This window comes from Micropterus dolomieu, linkage group LG02, assembly GCF_021292245.1.
Source record: "Micropterus dolomieu isolate WLL.071019.BEF.003 ecotype Adirondacks linkage group LG02, ASM2129224v1, whole genome shotgun sequence".
NCBI classification, from domain to species: domain Eukaryota; kingdom Metazoa; phylum Chordata; class Actinopteri; order Centrarchiformes; family Centrarchidae; genus Micropterus; species Micropterus dolomieu.
This window is the reverse complement of record NC_060151.1, coordinates 17,907,475-17,929,348: the sequence shown is the minus strand read 5'-3', so window position 1 is coordinate 17,929,348 and position 21,874 is coordinate 17,907,475. Positions and strand designations below refer to the sequence as shown.

General features: G+C 39.7%; 2 protein-coding genes and 1 non-coding gene across 12 annotated transcripts; 1 reads left to right on the top strand and 2 right to left on the bottom strand.

Annotated features, from left to right (window-relative positions):
* Positions 1–1,859: 1,859 nt before the first annotated feature.
* LOC123957834 (tubulin epsilon and delta complex protein 2) lies at positions 1,860–7,698 on the bottom strand. Of its 5 annotated transcripts, none has more exons than XM_046030941.1 (11): positions 7,473–7,698; positions 6,988–7,135; positions 5,481–5,539; positions 4,897–5,163; positions 4,560–4,785; positions 4,401–4,454; positions 4,221–4,299; positions 3,863–4,007; positions 3,464–3,559; positions 2,405–2,598; positions 1,860–2,280 (listed from the first exon to the last, which is right to left on the bottom strand). In XM_046030941.1, the coding sequence occupies exons 1-11, from the start codon at positions 7,489–7,491 to the stop codon at positions 2,131–2,133; spliced, it is 1,437 nt and encodes a 478-aa protein (XP_045886897.1). In that variant the 5' UTR covers positions 7,492–7,698; the 3' UTR covers positions 1,860–2,130. The 5 variants fall into 5 exon arrangements, with proteins under 5 accessions (XP_045886897.1, XP_045886904.1, XP_045886876.1 ...); XM_046030948.1 differs by having other exon boundaries at positions 4,927–5,163; XM_046030920.1 differs by having other exon boundaries at positions 4,560–5,163; positions 7,473–7,696.
* trnat-agu lies at positions 6,623–6,696 on the bottom strand. The gene has a single exon. It is a non-coding gene; the product is annotated as a tRNA-Thr (tRNA).
* A 7,287-nt stretch (positions 7,699–14,985) lies between the features above and the next one.
* Positions 14,986–21,238, top strand: hmox2b (heme oxygenase 2b). 6 transcript variants are annotated; one of them, XM_046030971.1, is made up of 7 exons: positions 14,986–15,130; positions 15,661–15,795; positions 16,545–16,644; positions 16,760–16,877; positions 17,024–17,515; positions 18,286–18,409; positions 18,527–21,238. In XM_046030971.1, the coding sequence occupies exons 3-7, from the start codon at positions 16,562–16,564 to the stop codon at positions 18,652–18,654; spliced, it is 945 nt and encodes a 314-aa protein (XP_045886927.1). In that variant the 5' UTR covers positions 14,986–15,130; positions 15,661–15,795; positions 16,545–16,561; the 3' UTR covers positions 18,655–21,238. The 6 variants fall into 6 exon arrangements, with proteins under 6 accessions (XP_045886927.1, XP_045886915.1, XP_045886936.1 ...); XM_046030959.1 differs by having other exon boundaries at positions 16,510–16,644; XM_046030986.1 differs by having other exon boundaries at positions 15,032–15,130; positions 15,725–15,795.
* Positions 21,239–21,874: the final 636 nt, after the last annotated feature.

The window sequence follows — 21,874 nt, the reverse complement described above, 5'->3', positions numbered from 1 at the left end:
TGGAATAGCTCTACTGGTGATAACCAGAGCCAGAGCAAGGCAGCAGCTGATCTATGCAGGTCACAGGAAGGCTGAGTTGCGTAGGCGCCACTCCCTCTGGGACCTTTGTGTAGTGTTGACATGATCTCAAGGATGCTTCCCTGCCTCCTCCTTTACTCCCTTCATACACACTGATCCAAGACATTACTACAGTCCCACACAGAAGACTCGGCTGAAATCCACACGGGTTGAGACACTTCTGGTGGTAGAACAGAGACGACCTTGTGAAAATTTGAGTGTTTCTCTGATTAAAGCCAGGAGCAGTTGCTTCAGTCATTGCGCTCCTGTCGTTTTCAATACAGAGACAATGTGAAACTGTAATAGCGCTCTCTCCTCAGGGTAGATATGCCATTTCCAGCTTGCCGCATGCAGAGAGCCAGGCCCCTCAGGGTCTTCGTGACTCAGCCGACTTTGAGTGTGCGCGTCCCTGCGTTTGTGTGTACGAGGGTTGGTGCAGTAGGGCTCAAACACCCACGCCCTGCTGTATGAACCGAGCGCCACCTGTCGCCCAGTCTGGCACGGTCAGTGCCAGGCATACGTCATGTGTGGGCACGAGCCTTTAAGGCCTCTCCAAGCTCTCCTGTATCTCACATACACCCTCACATCACAAATAATTTTCTCAGATCAGAGAGGCATAGTATTGGCCCCATATGTGTTATCTAAAAGTAAAAAAAAGCCCAGCATGGAAATCAAACACTATGGCAGAGTATGGGGTTTTACCTTGTTTCACTACTTACTCATGCTTATTCTAGGTCATAGTCGACACTGTGCACAACGAACTGACACGTCTCATGGCTAACAAGCACAATCATTCTCACTGTGAGCTCCTCAGAAACTTTGATTTGCCAGACAGTAGGAAGACACTGGAACACATGGAGGATGAGTCTGAAAACACGGCATCCCCGCTGCTTTCAGTGAAAGACAGTGCTAAAATGGGATGAAACACCTCCATTGTTCCTTTACATCATTTAAATCCACAGACAAGCAGGCCAACAGTCACGCAACACACCAATTAGTAACCATTACTTGTTCGTATACTCTTATTTCCCCACATAATTTTATGTCATAAATTTAATCCAACAATTTAATGATCGCTTTTGATGCAACAGTAGTAACTAAAGTGAGCATTAATCACCTGCTATTGTGTTCAATGGTCACTTCTTCTGTGAATTGAGTGCCACCTGCTGGTATAGTCAGTGCTCAATTACTGACTTCCATTTCACATCATTGTTAATTGTTAATTCTTATGAAGTTCAATTAAACAACAAAAATTTCAATTAGAATGCAATTTAAACATGAAGATAGCACTGAATTATAAGAAAAATAAAACCAAAGGTGTTCAAAAAAAAGTTTGAGTAGACCAACTGGAATATCCAGAATGTGAAATGAATTTTCTACATGCTGATATCATGTAGTAAATGTGATATTATACAGATTTATGTCAACATTTATAAATCATTGCTTGCTAGTGAAAACCATGTGTCTCCAAATTTGGTGGTTGGAACATTCAAATAAACTGGAGGGTTAAGTGCTCCTTTATAGGCTGAGAACATTCTCCTGCTTCTAAAGCTATATAAACCACTTAAAACCCCACTGGATTATTTGAAAGAATGCTGATAATAGGGTTTTTTTTTTAGCTCAAAAGCTGGCGTTTTTGGAAAGAGTTTCATAGGACAGCGACAAAATAGTAACTATAGCACTTCACAATCAGAAACAACATTACAGAAAAATGATAAACAATCACACTCTTTTTTCCTTTTTTGTCATTCAAGTTATTACTTGGCATCAGACACTGAATAAATCACATAGGCAGAGCACACTAACAAAACAGATTGTTCACAATCCGACTTACCAGTTTATTAGGGAAACCTAAAGCAATTCCATACAATGGTCCTTCAATTAATCTTGTTTTTGTGAACTTTATAATGTTCTAGTTTTATTGACAGTGTCAGAAGCATATGAGTCAGCTGGTGTTTCACTGGATTGCATTATACTGAGAGGTCTTTCTAATATTTTATTTCTTTTATGTGTGTAAATGGAGGTGGACAGAATACTTTATAAACTGGAATCTCAGTGAAATATGCTCTGTAGTCAGTCAGGCTCAGTGTCCAGGACGATGGCAGGGAAACGCTCCCCTCCTTCCCCCAGCAGGGAGTACATGTCTCTCAGCACACCAACATTGGGACATCCAGGCCCAGGTACTATGGACGATAGCTGAGGGGACAGAGTGTCCAACAGAGCCTGAGACATAGAAGAAAAGACTGTCAGCACATTCTTTCTCAGTAGTTACTGATTGCTACACAACAGAGCACACAGTCTGATCAATTAGCACAATTAAGTATCTGATGAACTGATTTACTCTTACCTGCTCTAGGTAAATCTCCTGCTGTAGCAGTGCCACCCTCATCCTCAGCTTCTCTAGCTCCCGGAGCTCTGCCTCTGTTGTGTAGGTTATAGTAAGGGGCAGGGGTGTAATCAGCCCATCTCCACACACACCATTTGCCCCAGTCGGGCAAAGACAACCTCCCTCTGGCCTCCATCGATCCCATGCTTCCCACTCTGATGGAAAATACGGTTATTTTTAGAGCATGAGCGTGAGCAACCGTACCCTGAAACGTTTTTCTGCTCTGCTGCCTCAGCTTTAAATAACTAGGCCCTCGCCTAGCTACGTCAGGATAGACGGCTTTAAAAACCCCACCGTCACAGGGAGAGGGATCTGTCGAGGCCAAGGAAAGAACTGAGCTGGCACTGAGGTTTCACTGCGGCTCTGTTTTCATTTTCCATACACCAAGATGGAGCGGCTGCATTAGCTCGTTAGCACGCCACATTCATCACAATCATTTTTCAAATGCTGTTAAAATGCAATAAACGGTAGATCCCTCTCTGGAAAATAAAACGCTCTGAAATACAACACGTATTGACCTGTGGATGCGAGAAGCAAAATTGGATGCATATGGTCACAATACCAGATGGATGCGTGTGGGCTAAGCAGCGAGGTAGAAATGACTGGAAACTTCCCTCACATGCTGGCTTTAGCAACATACTTGTGCTGCACTGGAGCTGTAACTGGTAAACCGAAGGTGATACGGTCATTTGAGTGGTGTGAATGGAAAATCTTTGGCTATTCGGCTTCATTTTAATTGTATCACTGGAGATGTAATGGAAATGACACCACGTTACATACGGTAGGCACTGAGTGACTGACACCCTGACACCAAGACATGTTAATTCAAACACAGCTGGGGGAATCAGATTCTAACACGGGTTCATGGTTCCCCCCCAATGTTCTTTATTATGAAGGTCTGTGCTGTGGAATAAGTTGTTCACTCAAATTTTCATATAACCAAAGTCAGGTTGACATGTGATTCTTTTAAGAGGGAACGCCTGGTTTGAAAAGTTACAGTAAAACTGAATTATTTCCTACCTTTTGTCACTCTGTCTGCAAAGTCGTGGAGCACTGCTGCTGTCATCTGCAGCCTTTCAAGTGTCAGACAGGAATCATGCTTGTTTTCCTTACCCACTGTGTAGAAATGCACAGCAAAACTGAATTTCACTGGCAACATTATTACAGGAGCTAGTAGCGATGTTAGGTTTAATTGCACTGCGTTAATTAGTCTCACGTTGAGCATTACTGGCAGAGGAAAGGCTCAACACTGATATATTAGTCTAAACATTTCTCAGAAAGACACTTCCTGCCAATTCCCTGTGCAGTTCTCTCCCAAATTATAATTTTCTCTCCCCCACAAACTTGTACCAACCTCCTTTATTTCTCCACAGCTAATTTAGGCATTGGCATGTGTATAATTGTAGTTCAGGCTCCTACCCAGCTGTGTGGCTGCTTCTGGGGTCTGTTTGGCCAGAAGCTCCTTCATCTGGTAGTGCTGGGTGAGGTCACGCCCTTGGCGAGTCAGTCTGTCGACCAGAGCCCTGGTCTGATCAGGGCTGCCACAAGGCCAATCCTTGGGGAACTAGAGGGACCAGAAAGATGTGGTCAAGGACAGTGTGCTTGGTGTTCAGAAATAATTCTTTCTTGGCATTGGCAATAAGTGGAATTTTATCTAACTAAACTGGGACACTAGAGTATATATCCAAACTCAACATTATGCAACACAGAAAACATGTCAGAGACTTCCCGGCCTATTTCGACGAGCTTCACTAGAAAGAAAAAAAAGGAAGGATACCGTAGCTCTCATTCTCTCCATGAAGTGACTCCTCCCAGACACAGGTTTCCTTTGTAGGGCAACAACTTTTTCCCATAACCTAAAGATAACGCAGATGAAAAGGAAACTTAATGCCCAAAAAGATATTGCTTAGTCGTTTGGAAAAAAAAAAAAAAAAAAAATCACAAGATTATCAGCCACCTGTTTTGCTTGCTCCTTAGAGATTTCCATTTTGCTGTTTGATCAGAAGCTACCCTGCCATGAAGTAGAGCAAACAGAATGGAGTATAATAGCAGAGAAAATAAATGTTGACTGACAAGAGTATGGTTATCTTCACGGCCCAGTTGTGTAAAAACATACCCATTCTTGCGAGGTACACTGTGAACTCCAGAGACCTCGGAATGTGAAACAGGGACTGTGTTATTTAAAGAAGGTGTGGAGAAAGCTGCAGCTTTGCCACTCAGCACGTTGCTTCTAAAAGTCTTGTTTTTAGAGTGAAGGGTTGATGTGGGTAACTGATCAAGAGAGTCAGAAGTTGAGAAGGTCTGTTGTGACTTCCTTGCTGTGTGCTGATGCACAATCCCCACTGAAGAGACAGGACAGTTCAGGATTATGTTTCTATTAATTATGGTTTTGCTCTGTTCTGAATGGTAGCCAGCTGCAGATTTTGGGCCCAGCATGGAGGATACTGACGCACCAGGCTTTTTGTGCTCTTTTTTGTCAATACCGGCAGATTTAGAGGTTGATCTCTTTGTGGTCTGATTTGCTTTAGAAGCTGCAGATGCCTGCATTCCCTCTTTGAATTCAACGACTGTAGTGGCTGGTTCCTTTTGAGGTGCAGATTTTTTGTTTCTGTCATGGTCTTTTTTAGAAACTCCTGTCCCAGTGCGGATCCGAAGGGCTTTCTCAAGGGCTCGCTCAAGCAATTCTATATCTTCTTTCTCCCCTGGTGAGGTATCGGTGTCTGAAGATAGCAGCATGCAAACATGTGGTTACAGATTAGTTATTTTACTATTTAACCTTTATTTAACCTGAAATTCTCTTTAGATATATGGCCTCCTTTACAAGCGAGACCAGAACTAAACTGCAGCACAGAGTAGTTACTATGTAAGAATTTAAGAACACTCCAAATTAATTTACAACATTCACATATAGTACACAGAGTACAGAGATATGTGTGACTATTTAAAAGAGGCACAGTCATAACATTGCACATGATTGCGTTCTGTCTCTCTATTAACAAGAATTAACAACAAATAACAAATGCATTCCTTTAATTACCTGCAGCAGGATCATCTGCACATTCTGACTCCTCAAAGACAGTCTTTGGTTGTGGTGTTCTGCGGGAAAAGACTGTGTCACTCACTTCACACTCAAATTGACCAAGAGGATCACAATCACTACCCCGTTTCCCAAAAGGTTGGCACACTGTGTAAAATGTAAATAAAACAAAATGTGATGAGGTGGATTACACTGAAACGCCATATTTAATTGAAAAAGACAACTTATCAAATGTTGAAAGTGAGAAATTTTTTATTGTTTTTGGAAAATGATTTTGAATTTGATGCCAGCAACACATTTCAAAAAACTTGGGACAGGGTCTTGTTTACCACTCTTTTGCATCAGCTCTTCTTTTAACAGCACTCTGTCAGCACCTGATGATGAACTGATGAGACTAACTGCAGTAATCTTGAAAGTGGAACGTTTTCCCATTCTCCTTGCTTAATGTAGGATTTCAGCTGCTCAACAGTTAGGGGTCTCCTTGACGTATTTTACGTTTCATAATGCACCAAACTTTTTCAATGGGGGACAAGTCGGGACTGCAGGCCAGTTCAGCAGCCAGACTCTTTTGCTACGGAGCCATGCAGTTGTAATATGTGCAAAAGGTGATTTGGCATTCTCTTGCTGAAAAAGACATTGTCTACTTTACTACATACTTTACATTGGAGCATATATTGCTCCAAAAAGATGTAAATATCATTCAGCATTAATGGTGCCTTCACATAAGAAAGTTGCAGGTTTTTCTTTGACTTTTCTCTTAATAGAATTTTAATTTTACTAACTAGATATATGCAGTTTACCATGGATCTCAAATGATTGTGGATTTTCTTTAAAGCCGATATACATTTGTGAGAATTTAAAAGTCCTATGTAAAAAGATATTGGCAGACACTAATTAGTTTCATTTGACCTGTGAACACGATTCAGTAAGTACTGAGCTGGAGATTATAAAATCTTGTCAGTGGTCTCTGGTAAATGCATCAGTGACAAATATAACCCCAATTACTGTTTGGACAACAATATATAAGATTTTGACATGGCATTTTTGACAAGAGGTACAGTTGACAACAAATCTGTCTACCTCTGTATATCTCGCATGTCTTTACAGTGGCGAAAGCGCAATTTTTGACTTTCTGAAAAAAAAGGCACTGCTGGGATTCGAACCCAGGATCTCCTGTTTACTAGACAGGCGCTTTAACCAACTAAGCCACAGCGCCGGATGGTGGCACCACGCCAAAGATTTTCAACTTATGCAATCGAGAATACCAAACACATTACAGGTTTAATACACGTGAGACACACAGACTAGGGCTAAGAGAAAAGAAGCTCAAACATTTGCATCTCTTATGTGTTTTGCATGCACATACAACTTAACGTTATGAAACATAACATTTTCATGTGATTGTTTTGTAGCTAGTTGCAATGTAGTTAGTTTATTTTAACAAGTGAAATCGTGAGCACAGACAGTGTTGTTAATGATGACTCAGATGTAACGTTTCAGTACTTACAAGGTCTGCAATATGTCTCTGTAGAGTTGAATACTGGCATTTATCTCAGCTTGTTCAGCTTTGGACGTCTCGATAGCTCGCTCAACCACGGACAGCAGAGACATGCTTGTTGTCTGGATGTCGCAGTGTGGTGACTTTAATATTCTGCCTTGACAACACGAAACACGAATAACCGATTGTTATACTATATTTTAAGACCGTGAATTAACATTGCCATAAGTTTACAGAAAATGTGCGTAATGGCCATAGGGAATGGCTCGTAGGTTGACATCTTTCCATAAGTACAACGATAGCTTTTTCGTGCTGACCCGCGAAACCGGACTAAACGGATGCGGAAGTCACATTTCTCCTTTCTTGCTGAAACAAAGTCACGTGAAGCAATGTGCAGATGTGTATAATCGCCATGACACTCGTCTAGCATTTGTAAGCAAATAAATTCCACACTTAATTAGCTAAACAAAACTTTGCAACTTCAAAGTTCTTACTTCTCGCGAGAAGTGTCATGGCTGCCAGGGACGCCGCCTCTTCGTGTTGCCACAACACGGCGGTCCGTGTGGTCTACATTTGAGGCAGTGATGGAAGAAGTATTCAGATCTTTCACTTTAATAAAAGTTGCAATACCACCGTGTAGAAACACTCTGTTACAAAGTAAAAGTATACAATATTAAAGTACCAAAAGTACTCATTATGCAGAATGGCCCATTTCTGAATAATTAGTGATGTTAACTAATGTCGCAGCTGGTTAAGGTCGAGCTAATTTCAGCTACTTTATATAGGCCAATCAAGATTGAATTGCATTGATAGGCTTACTTTCAGGTAGTTTAATCCATTAAAATGAATTATAATAGGCCTATTAGTTTACAATTTGTATTAAAATCTTAATCTGCATAGTAACTAGTAACTAAAACTGTCAAATAAATTTGAACAAAAAGTACAATATTTCCCTCGTTGTAGTGGAATAGAAGTATGAAGTAGCATTAAATAGAAATACTCAAGTACCTCAGAAATAGCCTACAGTACTTGAGTAAATGTGCTTAGCCTATTCCACATCTGATTTTAGGCATTTTTCAAATTCAGTGGCACTGTTTCCACCAGAGAGAAGGATGAAAAAAAGGAATCAATCTGAAAACTGTGGTTGCACCTTTTATTAATCAGCTCCTCCTCCTACACTTGACTCATAAATCACAAGGTGTGAATTACCGGTTGCAAACAGGTTGCAAATGATAACTCTAAAGAGCAGTTTATCAATTTCATAATATCAGAACATTTTGTAATTATGTTCCCAAGTAGCCTATTTACATTTTTGTAAATTTGCTCTCCTCGTAAGTAACTGCAAAGGAGTGTAAACAGAGACAGGGCTAACTCTAGCATCATAGCATCACTGTTGATTTGCTGTTGTAATGTAAATTATCCGACCAAGCATCAAAACTGAAGCATAAAACGATTCATACACAGAGGTAAGATCCAGGCCAGCAGCCACTTCAGTGCACTTCAGTTTACCTGCCAAACTATAGTAGGCCCGAGCCTTTTGTTGCATGGATGTGAAAACTATTTCATCTAATTTGTGCTCTTCTCTGGGGTGGCATTTTCACAGAAGCACCAGTGAAGTAGGTGGACTTGACAGCTATTCAGTGGTATTGTGTTTTGAATTAACAACAATGCTTGACATACTCCTCACACCAAAATAAGGGTGCATTGTCTTACACTGTTTCAGTGTTTATGAGTGTCAGAAGACTATTTCATAATTAGACATGAGAAATAAATGGTCTATTGACACAAATATTTATTAACTTTTTTTCACTGCAGAAACATTGGCTTCTCAAGTGCGGGTGTAAGTAATAACATTCATGATGGCTGCATTACATTTAGCCGTGCCAGATCCCTGATACTGGCATGCTGGCTTACTGGTATTTCAAAATGGAACAACGCCATAATTAATGTCATTACTTACACCTGTGTGTTTTCTGCAGAGGTCTGATGTATATCTATCAGATAGAAAGTAAACTAGTAAGAAAAGGAGACAAGCTCAAATTGAAATTACATTATTCACAACATGAATGATTCATAGACTCAGTTTCTAAGTCAAACAATGCTCAAACTGCCAGAGGTTTTAAGACACAAGGACCTCCTTCTTGAATCTTGATAGTCATAGTGTTGTGGAAAGTGTATTGTGGGATTAACAAAGTCTATCTTATCTTATAAACAATTAGTCAGTGCATCAATAAATGATTTCATTTTACTGTTTAAGTAAGAAAACACATCATTGGTTGACAAAATAAATTAGATTCAGCTGTTTTCGCAGAACACAGACATTTTTGAGTAGTGAGCAAGCAAGGGGAACAAAACATATTTGTACTTAAGATCCATCCTGAAAGAGAACCACTTTGTTTAACCAATTTTATTTGATTTTTCATAACATATTCATCAGTGACTTATGGGGTAGAAATTGGTTGCGTAGTTTAGTTGCAATTCCTATCTACAGTGTTCACTGGATTAATCTGCAGGATAAATAGAGACTTCTACAATAGCTCAAGATGTAAAAGTTTCGTTTGTACAACTGCTTTTTGGTCTGAGACCTTTATTTTGATTGAAGGCTGCTGCAAGTGTATGTTTTTTTACTCACTAATATAATGCAGTGTATGACGTATCCAATAGCGCTGCCACAGGAAGGGAATTAATTGTGATGATTTTGCTGTAATTTCCACAACACTGTCTTTTCTTTATTGATCCCAAATGAATCCAATTCCTTGAATCTTTTCTCACAGCAGACATTGCGCTGCAATGCAATTCATGATGTTGTCAGTTACACATGTGTTTGACAAGTCAAAATATTTGCCGTTAAAATGGTGTTTTTATCTTTGTTTTTCAGGCTGCATTTTACCACTTGGTACGATCTATGTGTTTCTTCTCTTTCTTCTCGTCTCTTTTAGATGTCTAGGTTTTTGTTCCCGCTTTGACGCTCCCAGGATGTGAGCTAAGGCATCAGATCCCGGGTGCTATTTCAAAGAGTGGTGTGGTGAAATGGAGCTCCTGCTGCTTTTCCTATGAGGTCTGTTGAGGTCTGAGTTATAGTTTTGTTGCAGCATTTGAAATCCATCCAAGCCCTCAGCATATTGAAATCACATATGCGGTCCTCAGCAGAGTAGAGTGACACACAAAACAAAATGGCAGCAAAATAGAATCGTTCAGTGAACATGGTTGTCAAATATGCATTTTGTTTTGTGAGGTTCTCATCTATAAATGGACAAATTAGCATCCAAGAGGATATAAATTTTGCCAATCCTTCCCCCATCTGAGTTTTTAGACCAAATCCCACCTTCCTCTCTTATTGAACTGCTTTAATGGCACACGAGCACTTCCCAAAGTAATTTAATGTAATGGCAACAGCTTGCTGGCACCATTGGAGGGAAGTGAATCATCTTGTTAGCTCATCTTTCGCCCCACCAGCCTCCTGTGGCTCAGAAGCACAAGCAGAAGGGGGGGACTCAGCTGCCCCGCCAACAAAGCATCTGACACTGCGGCCGGCTGACAGTCATACACACACACACACGCGCACACACACACACACACACACACACACACACACACACACACACACACACACACAAACACTCACACATCCACTTTGTCTCCCCCATATACATACACATACTCACAGACACGCTAACACACACACACACAACATGCAGACTTTCAAATATACCCTGCATCCAATCATACACTGAAAGACAAATCTGCTTAGCAATACAAACAACTACTTTGTACATTATTCATGAACAGCATGCATGAATCATGTGTGCACACAAACACCTGCAATATCATTATTAAAATATGATCTGTGCTTGGCAGAATACCCCAACAGCACGTTGTAAACACGATAACATGAGGGAACTTTGTTTTGTTTGTTTGTCCCAGAGGGACAGGACAACATATTATGGTTCAAACACCTATTCATCTGAAAGCACTCATTGTAATTACACAGTACACTCATTGCACTTTTCACAGTGCACTCTGTGAAGATAGTGAACTATCCTTTCACCTCTCCAAATCTCAATGTAAATATAAGGTGTTGGTTTAAAGATAATATATATATAGAGCAAGTATAACTGAACTTACAAGTTGGCTTGGTAGAAGTAATTTCTGAAGAACATGTATGATGACGCTGTGATAGGGAGACAGTTTTTTATTCTGAAAACTTCAGGTACGCCTTGTGTTGACAGACATGTGTCTAAGAGTTCACAAGAAAGAGAGTCGCTCTGTAAGAGCTTCAAATGTGTTGAATTTGTGCTTAGGTGGAGAGGCTGACCCAGGGTCACTTTATACTGACACTCCGCAAAATAAGAAGAATGAGGTGAATACCGCAAGGGAGATGATTGTATCATAAAGCTGATGTTGTTATGTGGTTATGTAAGAGCTATCACTTTGTAATCATTTCAGTGTTGCCTTAGAGAGAAAGAGAGGGTGTTGTCGAAGGAGTTTGATAGCAAAGATTAGGACACATATCATCGAGTAGAAATTCAGAATACTTCATTTCCATATTTACTGAGTTGATCTGCAATTGAGTACACTGTGGGGCTATCAGTTAAATAGACAACCGAATATGCAATCACTTTTATGAATGATGGACCAATTTCTCCGGGAATAAACAGAAACATCTCATGCTTAATTTAAGAAAACACAAACAAGTAATATTACATAAATGGTGTGCCTTCAGTATACCACTTAAATTACAATTACAGCCCCAAAATGATTTCATCTGGCTTTTTGATCTGTGTAGTCAAGCTGTTTAACTATTGTATTTACTAGATAGGAATGCCCCCTTGTGGTTATTCTTTTCTAGCCTGCTGATGCGGTCTTTGATATTTGTTTTGGTGATGATTTTGTAGTTTCTGGCTTGTTGTGATGTGTTACATTTGATGCAATATTGCCTTACAATACTGTGCTTTTAACTGCACCAAATTGGGGCACTGAAATGTTCCTGTAAAAAATACACAGGTTCAAATTATTTATGATTGCCATTTTGCTACAATTTAGTTTTTTACTCATATTTCTTTTTGACTTCATGGTAAATGGAAGTTATCTCTATATTGATACATATGTATAATTCCAGTGAATATACGTTGTTGAACTGATTAATGAAGGATCATTATAGATGTATTGGCTAAACAGATACACATGTACTTGATTAATATGTAAAGATGGATTCTTAAAGCTACACAAAATTTGGTGCTTTTGTTTTCTCCGGGCATTTTTAGATGTGAAACCAAATTACAATGACACGTTGTTTGCTGACTATGATGATGCTGGACATTCAGAATTAGACAGGAAGTGAAAGGCAGAATGGACAAGATGGAAAACACCTGTACTTTGCTAGTTATTGTTCATTCATTGTGTCGTCCTAGGTAACATGTGTGTGAAATCTGGAAGTGCCCATTTCATTCTTCAAGTATGGCTAAAAACCTATTTTGAGGTCACAATGACCTTAAACCCTTCAGTCAAAAGTGTCACCAACTGAACAACTGTGAAATATGGTCAAAAACATGTTTTGTGAGATCACAGTGACCTTGAACTTTGACAACTAAATTCTAATAATTTAATTTTTAATTTAAAGAAATTCCCTCATGGAAAATGGAATGGACATACAGACAACCTGAAAACACAATGCTTCTGGCCACGGCTATCGGCGCAGAGGCATAAAAGGAGAGAATGTTTTATTCCTTGAACTGTCAAATTCTGCCTGTCAGCCATGTTTTAGTTTTGTACTAGTTTTGGTCAGTTGAGTATTTGTTATTTTGGTCTGTTGTGTTTTGGGTTCTGTCTTGTTTGTTGTCCTGTGTCCAGTCTGTGTTTATGGTGAGCTCTGCCGTTTTGTTGTCTGTTTGGTTCTGTGTTAATCTGTTTTTGTTCTGTTATTGTAGTCTGTTGTCTGTGTTGTCCTGTTATCTTGTCTCCCTTATCCACTCTGTGTTCTTGATTCTAAGATTTGGGCTTTGCATCCACATTTTAGTTGAATTGAGTTTAGTTCACTGTGAGATTACTTATTGATCAGTTTGGTATCTGTTATTTAGTCTGGGTTATTATTTATCTAGTTATTATCTGTCAGATAGTGTTTAGCGGTGTTTTGGTATTTTCCTTATTTCCATTCTGTTCCTTGTTGAGTGTTGTCCTGTTTCCTGGTTAGTTCTGTCTCTGTTCCCTACCCCGGTCTGTGTAACAGTTGATCCATGTTTTCTGTTTTGGAGTTTTGTTCCTTGTCTTGTGTTCTTTGTTTAGCCTTGTTTATTTCATTGTTCATTTGCAGGTTCTGTTTAGCTCACTTTGGACCTGTCTGTCATGTATCTTTGGTTTAGTTCTGTGTCTTAGTTTATGTCTGTGTTTAGTGTCCAGTAACCTAGGTTATGTCTGTTCCCCCAATTATCACTCTGCCTGCCTGTCTCTCTGTTTTCTCCTGCTGTCTCTCTGCCTGCCTGCCTGCCTGTCTCCCTGTTCTCCACTGCTGTCTCTCTGCCTGCCTGCCTGCCTGTCTCCCTGTTCTCCACTGCTGTCTCTCTGCCTGCCTGCCTGCCTGTCTCCCTGTTCTCCACTGCTGTTTCTTTGCCTGCCTGCCTGCCTCTCTGTTCTCCCCTGCTGTCTTTCTGCCTCATTAGCCCTGATCCCGGTCGCCTGTGTTGCTCCCGCCCTGCTCGTTAGTCCCTGTGTATATATATGTTATATGTATATTTTTGGTGTTTCTGTTCATTCCCTGTCCGGGCATTGTAGCGTGCATACACTCTGTCTAGTGTTGTCGTATGTTGTGTGTTCTGCAAGTTGCTGCATTACCTGTTCTGGTTTTTGGATGTACCAGTTTCCTGTACCCGTGGGTTTTTGTTGTTTTGTCTGTTTGTCTTTCCTTCCCTTTAACCTATCTCTGCTCCTGGTGTCTTGCATTTGGGCTCACACTCCTGCTTTGCGCACCCAGCGATTGTGACATGAACTTCTCCTTTTCTCCACTCTTCGTCATGACCTTGGTGTTTGTTATCTTCACCTTTAACTCCAACATCCTCCCTGCACTTCACAGAGACACAGACCCCATGCCCTCTCATGGGCCCATGTCAAACCCATAATTCAATGAACAAACAGACTTTTGTCCATTTTAATATCATACTTATAATTTCCTTAACATGTATGATGAGTGGACAGTGCTGCATAACACTGCAGTCATTTATATTGCTTCAGCCTGCAGTGCCAATCTTTTATGGCTTCCTTATCTATCTAACTTTATGTAACCGATCGGTTATTAGTTCGCCTATACTTTTTATGTGGTTACCAAAATAACAACACTGAGGCTCCGTTGTCTGAACCAAGACGTGATACAATAATTATTATTAGTTGCACTAGAATTATTATCCATACAAGTATTAGTTGTAGTGGCAGCAGTGGTGGAAAATAACTAAGTGCATTTACTTGAGGTATTTGTACTTATTAATAATAATACTTATACTCTTCTACAATTCAGAGCCAGATAGTGTACTTTTGACTACATTTATTTGATAACATTATCATACTAATATGAACGTTTAACCATATATAGGCTACTTACCACATGCATGTTAAGAATACAAATATAGTAAATTATGATATGATGATCCCAAGGGGAGAATTCACAAGCTACCCAGCAGTATAAAGTAATATATGTAGAACATACATTAATACATTTGCCCCCATTTATCAGCTGCAAAATTAAAAGGATGTACACATTATTGCAAAACTAATCATAATCCAATTAACGTTATATAATAGTATTCTGAAATGGGGTATTCTAAAAAATGATTACTTTTACTAATTTGAGAGCTAATACTTTAGTCGGCTACTTTTACACAGGGCATACATTTGGGCATGCAGGACTTTTACTCGTGATAGGGTATTTCTACACTGTGATACTTTTAAGTATCTGAGTACTCCTTCCAATACTGAATGGCAGTAGTTATAGTAATAGTACCCGCAGTGGTAACGTTAGTTGTGTAAAAAGTAGACGCAATGTGCGTCCCCCTCATCGCATCCTGTGGAGAAGCACCTGACTGCGAGCTGCCGGGCGGGGGCGGAGTAGGACGTGCAGTTCCGTCCTGGATCACAGGAGTACTCTGCACACAGTGGTAGACTAAAGGTTTGTAATGTTAAAATGTTACCAACTCCTTCTAAACCGTTAATATAAATTCGGTAGGTGAATAAACTTATCGACCCTCCAATGTAATGTAACTCTGCTCGTGAATTCGTAAGTTTGTTAGCTTGTTTAAAAATGCTAGCTAGCTGTTAGCTAACTTAGCTAGCGTCAGGCAGCAAAGTTAGCTGTTGTTGTCTAACATGATGCTCCTAACATCTATAATGTTACAAGCATGCCGTTTATTCGTATCCCGGCGAAAGGGCTATTTTTATTACACTGAGGAAGCGAACTGAATCAAATCACTTAAATAACTCTCCTCAGACAACACCAGCTAGCTCTATCTACTAGTTAGTCTGACTTGTGGTAAACGCCAGAAGGCCCCTGTTGTGTTGTGTGAGCTGCTTTTTTGTTTGGCAGTGTTCGCGTTGTGGGTCAAGCCTGGATGTTGTTCAAAGCAGCAACTATGTAAAGCAAACTAGCCCCTGCCAGGCTGTATCAGCTTTCACGCTCACATTGCCTTATGTTTCACACAGAGTAAATAAGGTCAAAGACTGAATTAACTGGCAGAAGGCATCTTTCCTTTGACCATCATCTCAGGGACATCCGCTATAGTGAATAGAGTGCAGTCCCCTGCCCTTCTGCCTGTTTAGACCTCTGCTGCCTCTTGGGTAAGGATTAATATATGCTGTTATTTATCTGTCCATCTGTTGTTTCTGGCTAGACGCACTGAATTCGCTTAACACGCAATTGTCGTGGTTGGGTAATTATTAGAGAAAGTTAGAGGAACGTTGCTAACAGCCTTAATTTTGATGAATACGGACCTGGTGGCTGTAATGGGCAATTTACTGTGATTGTGTTTGGTCTACATATATGTTCTGAAGCCTTTCTCCCAGGCTCCGGAAATGTAGTTAGTAATGTAATGTATACTGTGTATTTTGCTCCTGTGTGCTGCTGTTGTTTTGGTGTAGGACAGCTGTGCAGTTGCACAGACTGCAGCCTGACATTGTTCCCTTGTCTATTCTGAAAAGCAGTGACGCAATATTGCCTCAAGGGACACTTTTGGACAGCAGTGACTATTGTACCACGTCATAGTAATGATAAATCAAAGCTTACACTTACGATTGTAAATGCCTCAATCAAAACTGTAGCAGTATATTTAAAGATGAAATATAACTTATTTTCATGAATTAGTAACATATATGCAGTTTAATGAGTTTTTTCTCATCCGACTCAAGGCTTTAAGGACATAGGGTGTCGTATGCTGTACAGATTGTAAAGCCTCCAAGGCAATACAAATAAAATTGACTTGAAACGTAAATATGACTGATGCCATATCATTTGTGACTATACATATAGTAATGTGAGTATAATGATAATTTCAGGTCTTTCACTGATTCTGGGGTGAACTAACTTACAGACAGAAACACACCACTAATGTCAGCCAAGAAGATGGAGACAACAGCGAGTGTGTCTAATGGAGCGGGGCCCTTGTATGAGGAAAAAGAAGGCGCCCTCGGGTAAATCTCCCACTAATATTGTAACATCATTATCTTTAAAACTAAATAATCACATTGTAGTGTTTCTGTCAACCACACAGTATACCTGCTATTTTTCTCTTTTCTTTTCCCCCAGTCCTGATGATCTGTCTGAGATGCTATCAGCAGGGACCAAGGAGGTGCATGAAAAGGCTGAGAACACTCAGTTTGTGAAAGATTTCCTCAGGGGACGCATCCGGAAAGAGCTCTTCAAGGTCAGTCTGAAGAAAAGTTAAAAATTTAAAATGATAGAGTAGACTTTTATTAAACACATAAAATGAGTAAAAACATTCAATAAATTGTCAAAAGAAAACTGGAAAAAGGAGACAAGCAAAATTACTTTTCTTTCTTGCTTCCCCAGCTTGGTGCTGTGGCACTCTACTATACTTATACAGCCATGGAGGAGGAGATTGAAAGGAACAAAGACCACCCCCACTTTGCCCCACTATATTTTCCTGTAGAGCTGCACCGCCACGAGGCCCTGGCCCGTGACCTTGAGTACTTTTATGGACCTGACTGGCAGAGCCAGGTCAGCTGCTCCCAAGCCACCCAACGCTATGTGGACCGTATTCATCAAGTAGGGCAGGCAGACCCAGTCCTGCTGGTGGCCCATGCTTACACGCGCTACATGGGGGACCTGTCCGGGGGACAGGTGCTGAAGAAGGTGGCGCAGAGAGCCATGAAGCTGCCGCCCACAGGGGAAGGCCTGGAGTTCTACCAGTTTGATGCCATCCATAGTGCCAAAGCATTCAAGCAGCTGTACCGTAGTCGTATGAACGAGCTGGAACTGGACGTGGAAACAAAGAAGAGGCTGGTAGACGAAGCTGTCAAGGCCTTCCAGTTCAACATGGAGGTAAGAGGCCAGGGAGAAGCAACGGAGCTTGGAGAGACAGAAGAAACGAAAGCTATGGAAACACAAAAAGTGGTTAAAGGAGGATTTTCTTACAGTAGAGATGTCCTCCTTGTGGCTGTGTTGATCATTTACTGACTTTTTAAGACAGTATTAGATTACTGAAGGCACCGTCATCCTCTAATGTTATCCTAATTATATTAGGATAACATTAGAGGATTATATTAATAAAAGTGACATTTGAAATGCGAGTTTGTACATTTTCCCTCAACGTCACATAAGATTTCACAAGGACTCTTTAGATGCTGTGTGCAAGGCTAGTCGAGTTTTCTTGAGGCAATTGTTTTGTGAATTAAGTTGCAATTACGATATTGTTGAGCTTGGATCTATATCTACAACAACAACAATTGATAAGCAGTTATGTTAGTGAATGAATAATAGAAAATTATAAAGCACAACTAATACTGTGTTAGGCTAAGTCAGTTGTGGAAGGATGCTTGGTTGAGTGATATTGTCACACAATAGAATTTTGTCTACTGTATAACATATTGCTATACCCTCTATACCATGGTAACTATCCCTTTAATATCTATTGTATTTTGGGCATGTTTTATTTATCAGGACTGTTTTCTGACAGTTGTTTTGGTGTTCTTTTCATCAGTGTGATTAATGATGATAATTCTGTCTGGTTGTTTTATCCATGAACAATTTCTGGAATACGGAGTCATGTAACAAGCTCGATAACCTTTCATACAATATGTTTGTGCTTGCAGGTGTTTGAGGAGTTGGAAGAAATTGGTAAAACCATCCAGGAGGATGTTTTAGATGCTGGCATGCCCGTCCATGGAGCAATGGGTGGAGATATCAGCAAGTGTCCCTACTATGCTGCCAAAATGGGTATGCTTTTATACTTCTGGCGCAATAAATAAATAGCATTAAACCTATGATAAAGCTTTTATAAAGCTATCGTGGGGATCTTGTTTAAGTTTGTTTTCTGCTCCTTCTGGGTCACAGCGGCGTCTGATGGAACAGCATACTTCTGTCAGCTTGCCATGGCTGTACTTCGACACCCAACAGGACAGGTCCTGTTTGCTACTTGGTTTGCTGCTCTGGCTGGATTGGCTGCTTGGTATCTGATGTGATCCAGCGGTCACCCTGTCACTCTGCTGCTGTGAGAGAGAGGGTTTAAACAGAAGGAAGGACAGTAAGGAGACAAGAGAAGTCCCTCAAACTGTAGACCATTTCATAGTTTCATACATATTGTAAATGGGTCAAAGTTTATTTAATGTTACATGTTCGCTAAGAGCTGACATGAAATAAACTTGGATCTGTTTTTTATCGATAGAATTCCAATGAAATGATCTATAGGACCATTAGGATGTCAAATCCATCCATTCATCTATCTATCCATCCATACGTCAATATACACATTGTTACAGTTCTCCTGTCACTTTTTTTTTTCTCTACCTCCTGTGGACTATCCCTCCACCCTGTGTCCTCCGAATGTGTGTGTGTGTGGTAGTATTTCAAGTCCTTCTGTAGCTGGTTTCTGCTTTTGTCATGGAAGCACACATCGTGAACAGCTAATTAATTGTGAACGTTTGAAATGAAACCGCCATATTGGTGACTTTTAGATCCTGCACATGCATTAACTATGCAGTGGTACATTAAAGCTGGAGTAGGCAATTTATTTCAGAAACATTTTTGTTTTTTTACATCCCAATAGCAATTAATACATCAAATTCTCCAACGTTGTCTACACTAGCTTTAATTAAGAGTGATTAAGAGATTATCAGTATTATCTCATGGTGAGCTTAGTAAAAATATGCTGAAACACACTATGTGCATGTTATGCATGAGTATAATAACACAGTAGGTTTTTGCTGGGCAGACTGCTGCATTGATTTTTAATGAGGCCTTGGTGTTTCAGTATTTAAAGACCTTAATTTGACCAGGCACAGGAAGTAATGAATGAGTTAATGCAACATTGAAACAGTGGTTTATTTGTAAATGTAAACTTAGAAAATGTTAGGGGTGGGAATCACCAGAGGCCCCATGATTCGATATTATCACTTATGTCACGATACAACATTATTGCAATTTTAAACATATTGTGATATTTTGCAATTTATTACCTTTTTTTTCCAACTTCGTATTGTCCCGTTTTTCTAGTGGACTGAAAAAGCAATTGATTTTATTATTATAGTACCAAAAAGTAAAATTCTCACGACAATTTATATAATAAAAGATCGATACTTGGGGTCCGTGTATCGATACAATATTGCCACGTAAAATATCGCAATACTATGCTGTATAGATTCCCCCACCCCCCCACCCCTCCATATACTGTTATACTTTAAATCCATCACCACATTTCAAACATGGCCTCCAAAATGTTTGTACACATGTTCTGTGCGACAGGTGATGGAAAAGCTTTTTTCTCCTTCAAAATATAGCACACCTACACTTTGACTTTGAAGTGTATGATTAATAAACATCTTTCAGATACTAGTGAATATACCAGATGTTTGAATCTCTACTGATGCATGTTCAAACATACTATTTGTCTGTTTCAGAATAGTGCGTCTTGTGTTTCTAAAAAACTGCCTGCTGTCGATTTAAATGCATAGCTTAACTATCCAAGAGGAGTGACTCATTGGTGTATCAGTTTGACCTGCCATAGGAGCCTATATTAGGACAAAGGTGTTGACAGAGGTGATTACAGCTGTTTTAAAAGGAAATTGTCTTTTTATAATACTAATGGTATGTCGAAATTCTTCAGTATGAGCTACTTCAGGTTAGGTACGTCTAGGTAGGTCATTCAGCAGCTCAGCTCTTGTTTATATATCCATTTGTTATGGATAAAACTGTATGCATCATCACTAAAACTGTAATCATTATTCAAATGTTGTTCATACTGTAGCACTGTTATAGTTTTTTTCAACTTAGAGAAAGAGCATTATTTTGTGCTGTGTATACTGTATGCAGTGTTATTGCACTGTTTTCTTGTGATTTAAGTTTAATATTTATCCTGACACAGTAAATACATGTTATTACTTTGCTTTATCTTTCCAAGCTGTTTTCTCCCCTTTGCTTTGTTTGTCGGTCAGATAACATTTCTGGCAGGTTCCTGTGCTGTTTGTAATTTCACACACACATATGGATGTACATTATTCCTTCATTAAGAAACCTCATTCAGGACAACAGCTGTAGTGTGGCTGTAGTGTCGCAGACCATGCCAACCTTAGTGATACATTTTGTATTTGAGTGTCTCAGGTTCATGTTGCAGTCAGATTGCAATACAATACATTGGATATGGAGGCCTAATACATGGACCCTATGCCCTAAAATTATCTTGTGGTTCAATGTCCAGGTGTTATTTCATTTTTTTTATGCCAGTGTGATGTGTCAAAATGCTACAGGATTTTTGGGGCATATTGAAGGGACTTACTTGAAACTCAGGAGTTCAGGTAGTTTTGGTCATCGGTTAAACCTTAAAGTGAGTGGGATACATGACTAATTCATGTTGATTTTGAATTCTCTTGTGTTTTCATTAATTCTGCTTATAATCCCTTTGTGTGTTATCTAACAGGACAAAGCTTTATTAGCGACTGGCTAGAATCCTCTCATTGGATGAGAGTGAAAGTCCAGCAGGATGTTGTGCTGTCTATAATGACATTAATTCTGTTTTCCTGCTTATGCTGAAATAAAGGTGATTCGTTTGGACTGGTGTTTTTAATGACAAAAAAAATCTAAACAAGATGATTATCTTTAATGCGCACTTTATTAGTTTGTTGGCAAAGAGCCTCTAGCCGAGGGAGACCTGAAGTTGGTTCAAACAAAAAATATAGATTCATCCATAAAGCTCTACATCGCCAAATGATGTCTATCATTTATGACATTTTTACTAGCTATACTGGTCAGTCATTTGGCCGCTCCACCACTTTAGTCCAGACTAGAAACATGTCAAGTACATGAAAGTGTGTATTTTTGTACTCCCCCGAAGGATGAATCCTAATGATTTTGTTGATCCCCTGACTTTTCCTCTAGTGTCACCATGAAGTTGACATTTGTGATTTTGTGAGTGACATCTCTCAACAAATACTGGATGGACTGCCATGACATTTGGTACAGGCATTAATGTTCCTCTTGGGATAAATGATGATTAACTTTTGTAACCTTTCATCTAGCACTATCATCAGGTAAAAATGTCAGTTAGTTTTAATACTTTGGTTTATGACCAAATAATTGCAAGCTGATAAAATTCCCATCAGCCTCTGCTTTGCGTTTGTCCTAATTGGCAAATGTTAAAACGCTAATGCTAATTTGAGATTAAGATTTTACTTGCTAGCTAAGCATTAG